This window comes from Toxorhynchites rutilus, chromosome 3 (assembly GCF_029784135.1).
Source record: "Toxorhynchites rutilus septentrionalis strain SRP chromosome 3, ASM2978413v1, whole genome shotgun sequence".
Lineage (NCBI taxonomy): Eukaryota > Metazoa > Arthropoda > Insecta > Diptera > Culicidae > Toxorhynchites > Toxorhynchites rutilus.
In genome coordinates this window covers 298,409,343-298,416,046 of record NC_073746.1, presented here as the reverse complement: position 1 = coordinate 298,416,046, position 6,704 = coordinate 298,409,343, and the positions used below count along the sequence as shown (strand labels likewise).

The following is a 6,704-nucleotide window of genomic DNA, read 5'->3' as shown; positions in this document are numbered from 1 at the left end:
TCCACGCTATCACATTAGCCTCATATTCAGCGGGAGCTCTACAAAAATGTACGTTTTTCATTGATGAATTACTTCCTGAAAATAGCATTTTTACATGGATGCGGTGGGCAATCAAAGATAAACATAACGACTGACGTCACTATTTGCGAAATAGTTATGGCAGCGCATGCTATGTCGCTCGAAACTCGACCATCTTCATTACCTTTTTTCCAGAACATTGCATTATCATGTCGGTGAACGCGGTGAACCGTCAATCTCGAGATGGAAAATGTAAGGTGGGAAGATTTTCAACATTAACAAAATCTGTGACGTCACAGATTTCGATTTTGTCATTTTGTCACTTTTCTTAAACTAACAACACCAATAATTTTCTTATGTAGATAATCCACTGTTATTAAAGAGGTAAAATTAATCGGATAAAAATGAACGAACTAATTTTTTTCAAAAAATAACGTTAGCGTTCAAAATCACAAGGGCTTCTTAACTGATATTTTACCACAAACTGAAATAGGCGTGGTGTTGTGGTGTTCTAAACTTAATTACAAATCAATTTCTTCTCACCTTCTATCCTTTATCTCGGGTCCATCTAATCAAAACAAGACGGTAAAACTGTGAATTAAATCGAAGCAAGTCGGTAAAACCGATGACGAATCACCTGTTGCTGTTATTGTGTTGATAAGTGTCGTGTGATATCTTCGCAGGAAAGGATGGCCTCTGCTCCTCCGCTACATGTCGGTCCTGGGACTAATTTCGTGTATATAAATCACCTACCCCGAATGGACCGAAAACGGTTATCGGATTTCCTGGATCAGGATGCGAAATGGGTTGGACTTGCACTACAGATGAATTATAGCTCTGACGACATCGAAGTTAGTAGATACAGGTGTGAGCTTCCGGTGGGGAATCCCATTTGTGGAAGTGTCGCTCTTGGTGCAAAAGGTTGCACTAAAGAATTGATGATGGGGTTTTCTTAATTTCAGGACATCAGACGATGTTGTTCTAGTTCCGGGGAGTCACCAGCGAAAAGATTGCTCACTAATTGGGGCCGCTTCAACCATACAATTACCGAACTCTTTGTAGTACTAGCAAAGTAATATTCGATTCTAGTTATTATCGTGCTGTGATTCCAATGCTATAATGCTATCTCCATTTGCCAACAGAGAAAGACACTTTACAGCAATGGAAAGTATCAAACGTTTTGTCGAGCCCAGATTTCACATATTGATCGAAAAACCTGCTGTCTCGAATTCAGCGAAACTGCTCAACGCCCCTCAGTGTGCTACTAACCCTACTACAGTGCATTCCGAAGATCAGAACGAAGAATGCGCTCAGCAGAGAGCTCCTTTTGTACAAACTCCGTCTCCAGCGACGGTAAAGCCCACAATCGCCAGTTTACCATCGAACGACGTCGCTGGCATTGTGGGGGACTTGCCACAGTTCGATTACGCAGAACTTTGCAATGCGACAGACAATTGGAGTCCGTCGAATGAACTTGGAAAGGGCGGTTTCGGTGTTGTTTACAAAGGCTGGTTCAAAAATACGCTCGTAGCAATTAAGAAAATCAAGGGACAAAATACGGAATCGGCCCGTACCGAATTGCGACAAAGCTTTAACGAGCTGAAGTACTTGAAAACATGCCTCCATGAGAATGTCGTACAGCTGCTCGGGTGTAGTATTGAATGTAAGCGATTCTGCTGGGAGTTATTTGCTGTGTACTTTATTGTAATGCGATTTGTTACAGTTGGCGAACCCTGTCTGGTGTACCAATTCATGCGAGGAGGCTCTCTGGACAAGCGCTTGGCTCACAAGCAAGGCGATGTTGACCCATTGTCGCTAGATGACCGAATCAAAATTGCCAAAGGAACAGCAAGGTTAACGCAGTCCATTGCAAATAAAGATTAAAATAAGAGCAAATTTTGTTTCCGCTCTAACTACTTCCAGAGGTCTTCAGTACTTGCATACTTTCGCCATGAAACCCATCATACACGGTGACATCAAGCCGGGCAATATACTGTTGGACAAATCGAACGAACCGAAGATTGGAGACTTTGGATTCTCGCGAGTACTGATGACAGATGAACCGTGTATAAAGGTCACTCGGGTATTCGGTACTCGTCGATATATCCCACATGAATTTGAACATCAGCGACAGCTTAGCACCAAGGTAGACTGCTTCAGCTATGGCATAGTGCTGTATGAGCTCGCCACCGGTAAACGAGTGTACGACGAAAAAAGATCGCCTCCTCATCTGAAGGACTATATCGCTGGTGTAGCATCGAGCACTGACTTCCGAGTGTTAATCGATCCCCTGCTGTCAAGGGAGGATGACAAGACAGTCAAGGGTTGCATGTTGTTGATCCGGGCGGGATTCTGCTGTACTGTAGACGATCCGAAACGCCGTTCGAATATGGTAGATGTGTACAAGTTTCTAACGGAACATTGGCCTGAATAGAACCAGGGTTTCCAACTCTATAAACTCTTGAATGAAATGGGAAAAAAGAGAATGAAAAATACTTGTTTTACATACCAGCAATTCCACGTCAAATTTCTCGGTCGCTGCCCCGATCATATTTACTTTTCCAAACTTTGTACAAAATCTACTCAAAACTACAATTTTCTTTATCATATGACCAATTTTAATTAGGACTGATTTATAAGGACGTATCCAAAATTATTGATCCTTTTTTTTTTAAGTCACAGGAGGGTTGTGTCCGAGACACGACCGCATAGTTGACGTAAGATTCCGTTAGGCTATCTGTTGATTTTGGTTATGTTTGAAAAATTACATCGTTAATCTCTTTAATAATCATTTGGTGGCCCTGAAAAGGGCCGTCTTGTTTGGTTGTTGGGTATTGTTTGTTTACTCCACCAGTGTTTACTGAGTGATGATGACAGAAGGATTGTAAACAGTCGTTGGATGGTGCGTATCAGATAAAAGATACCGAAGCGGAACGAGATATGATGAAAACCGCCCTCTGTGATCCTAGACGAGATGCCTCCAGTCTTATGTATGGATGAAATAAAGAAAAAAACTCACCAATGAAATATAAGATAATTACCAATACCCGATTATCAATTATCAATTTTTATCATCAGTAAAAACATGTCACTTTAATATAGAGAAACCATATCTGAAATGGAAAAGGTAATTTTCTTTTATAATTTTAACTTTCTGAGTGTTTATTCAACCCAATGCGAATTTTAATTGGACTAACAAAACCTAATACTATATGTAGAGCATATTAGAAATCACTTTTTCTAAAATTTCTTCACTTTTCCAATTTTTTTCACCGTATAGACTTTCCTTGGGTGAAAATGAACTTGGCCACACCTTGGTTTTTTTGACGTAGGACTACGTCTTTCATTTCTATACCGGGGTGTAAAATCAAAGTTTCGAAAACGAAAGCGTTACGCCGGAGACCGAGATTTTGAGTGTTAATAGCTCCTAAACAACAGAACGAAATGGTATGATAAACACTTCATTCGAAAGATAAAATGTCTACGCGTTCTATACTTGTTACTTTCTGATCCAAAAACTTGTTTCAATAGTCTTAAATTTGCTTTCAAAATAGGCTATTGAAATCACTAATCGGTATATAAGCGAGCGCCGCTCGGAAATCCACTTAGTTCTAATTGAACAGCGATTGGAGCATGTTGTCGCTGTTGTGGTGAAGCTCTTCATTTATCATGAAAGCTCGGATGAACGGTGTCACCAAGAGCCTGTTTGTGCACCTTAGGCCAGAAGGGAATCCATCAGGAGGAGAGTGATGCTACAAACGGTTCCCCGGGAAGATCTCGAAGCAGCCGCTACACACACACACACACATACACGCACGGAATTCTTTCCGTCTGGATCGAGAAAGATCCGGAAAATAATTTGCCAGTTCCTCTAGGAATTTAAAAATATATTCATGTGAAAGAGTTTATTTGAATGTTTTCTATCCATGTAACACTGTGACCAAATACATTAGGTTTTGTGATTTTTCAATCAATCGCAATCAACAGGATAGCTTCTGAAGATTATTCTTCCCCATCAGTAGGATATTTCCGTATCCAATATTGGATGCATAAAACCTTGTGCCTCCAACGTAACGCTCTCTTTTTCGAAGTTCTCCAAATATTCATTCATTCAGAATGAATTCAGATTCAACTTCATACAAATGATCTCTAAATCAACGATAGTCCTACGTCACCCTTGCGGTTATACCATAGATATAACCCACTTCCTGTTTTTTGTTTATGAAAATTGAAATAAATCGTTTCATATTTCAAGTTTCTTGCCTTTGCGGTACACAACTTCGTAGTTCAATGACTGAAGTATCAGAACCCAACGTTCGATTCGAAGACACGGCGTTGAATCAGGTGAGAATATAGCTTCTTAGAGCTTGTGGTCAGTCTCTAGTTCAAACCGAACCAGTGCCAGGGCCTCTTTCTCTGTCTGGGCATATCGACGTTCGGTGTCAGTGAGGCTTTTACTAGTGAAAGAAACAACTCTCGGTTCTCCTTCATAAAATTGTAGGAGAACTGCTCCTACTCCTTCGCTTCAGCGAAGCATCGTGCTCTTGCTCCGTTTTTCCTGCAAGATTTGTTCGAGAACTTTCTGAAACATCTCCGGAGCACACGATATTCACAAGCCTTTTGTTTCTGAATAAGCCTTGCAATAAATAAAGCAATGTACTAGTATTATCTACCTTGTCATAAGTTTTATGTTTTCACACTTCACGGTATACTTCGGAGTTTGATATAGATTTATAGAATAAATATACGTGTGTTGGCTTCCAGATCACTAATAGTTATGACCCTAATTTATTATTTATCTTCCGATACATTTCATCGTTAATTCGTATAACGGCTTATGGGATTGCTCATTTTACCGAGCGCATTAGGAACACCGGTAAGTATACGGTACGCTTAGTGATCCCCGATAATCGTTCGATTAATCGATTAATCGAATACTTCCCACAATCCGTTTTGCCTGCCAAGATCGGGTCGATGAAATGTCAACAATCGACCTCAAATGCTGCCACCTTGCAATCGATTTATCGACCTTTCATATGCATTCATCGAACAACTTGACGCCACTTTTTTGCCAACATATGCAAGGCGTCGACCTGCATGTAACGCTGCTTCCAACACTGATCGTCTCTTGTTTGTATTGGTTTGTTATGAAACATGAAAAGGAAAAACATTGATCGATTTTAATCATTTTATTCAAAAAAAACACAAAATGCATATAAAATATAAACAAGATATATAATGCAATCGGTGCATTCGGGTTGTCTGGATTGACGATTCGAATCCAGCTCCTTTTTCTCCTTGACATACATATGTGGCTGAGGAGGTTTCTTCAATGTGCGTGAAGCACGGGATCTCCGATGGGGAAAATTGCTCGAAATACTATCGATGGCCAGGTCCTGCTGCTGTTACTGATGATGCTGTTCCCCGGAATAGCACCCTGGACTTAAAGGATACTGCTGCGGGAAAGCTGATGCTGTTGGCTGGCGTGACAGAAGTGGAAATAAGCAATGTGGTGATGAGGGAAATCATCTTTCTCACTCGCCGATTGATTGAGTCGGATGTATTCATAGCTGAAACAAAATAAAATGATTAGTAAGTGAAAAGTAGAAATGAATTCCCTACTCACCAGTTGTATGATCCGGATAAAAATGCGAACTATTAAAATATCATGCGATTACGTTCGCTTACCTCGCCTATTTTCATTCTACTATACAACGGAATCAGTGCATTCGGGTTCCTCCGGGTGGTAATTCAGCTGAGCAAGTTGATAAATACCTCCTTGTCGTTGAGTTTTCGTGTCTGAAGAGGATTTTGAATGTGCGCGAAGCACGGAACCTCTAATGGGGAAAGTTCTTCGCAATACCATACCATGGTCAAATTCTGCTGCTGCTGCTGTTGATGCTGTCCCCCGGCATTGACAACAGGGGTTGAAGGTTACTGCTGCAGGAAAACGGATGTTGTTGGCTGCTGTGATAGAAGTGGAAATCCGCACTGATGGGAGAAATCATCTTTCTCACTTACCGATTGATGGAAGCAAACGAGTCGAATGTATTCATAGCTGATAAGACAAGATAAAATAATTAATAATTAAAAAGCCGAAATATATTTCATACTCACCAGTTGTATGATCCATTTGTTTTTGTTTGAGATGACAGTTTAGCGGAGTGGAAAAAAGAACCACCAGTGATGCCATTTGGTTTGTTTAATTATTCAGTATTTTCGACTAACGAACTATCCGCGTTGACGATATTGGGTAATAGGCATGACAGTAAAATTATGAATGAACATGATTTTTCCTTAATCAAATTAGTACTCTATGTAAGTGAAAATCACCATTGCCTGCAAGTGGTGAAAAAACGTGAGATAATTTTATATTATAATGACAAGTTTTTTTGAGAATATCTGAACGTCTATAGAAAATAATTCAAATTAGGGTCATGACAACGTACTTTAAGTAGAAAAAATTATGCCAAGAAAAAAATTTCATACAAATTTTAGCAAATATAAACTGATTCGGGCCGACTAATATGATAGAGAATAGTTTGCCTCATACAAACTAATGCCGTATCCAGATGTCGATACCTAATCGTCGTCATCGTGAATAGGTAACAGCGTTACGGTCGTTGTTAGGTCGATGTTTTTTTCGTCGATTGGATTGTGGGTTCCCAGGAATAGGAATTCCTACA

At 40.1% G+C, this 6,704-nt stretch overlaps 1 protein-coding gene and 1 long non-coding RNA gene across 3 annotated transcripts; one reads left to right on the top strand and one right to left on the bottom strand.

Moving 5' to 3' along the window:
* The first annotated feature begins 342 nt into the window (after positions 1–342).
* Positions 343–3,063, top strand: LOC129776744 (serine/threonine-protein kinase pelle-like). Of its 2 annotated transcripts, XM_055782569.1 has the most exons (6): positions 343–402; positions 702–869; positions 981–1,090; positions 1,161–1,681; positions 1,742–1,871; positions 1,942–3,063. In XM_055782569.1, exons 2-6 carry the CDS (start codon positions 708–710, stop codon positions 2,450–2,452), a joined length of 1,434 nt encoding a protein of 477 aa, XP_055638544.1. In that variant the 5' UTR covers positions 343–402; positions 702–707; the 3' UTR covers positions 2,453–3,063. The 2 variants fall into 2 exon arrangements, with proteins under 2 accessions (XP_055638544.1, XP_055638543.1); XM_055782568.1 differs by lacking the exon at positions 343–402 and having other exon boundaries at positions 641–869.
* A 2,212-nt stretch (positions 3,064–5,275) lies between these two features.
* Positions 5,276–6,256, bottom strand: LOC129778914 (uncharacterized). The gene is made up of 3 exons (XR_008743526.1): positions 6,136–6,256; positions 5,645–6,076; positions 5,276–5,588 (listed from the first exon to the last, which is right to left on the bottom strand). It is a non-coding gene; the product is annotated as an uncharacterized LOC129778914 (long non-coding RNA).
* Positions 6,257–6,704: the final 448 nt, after the last annotated feature.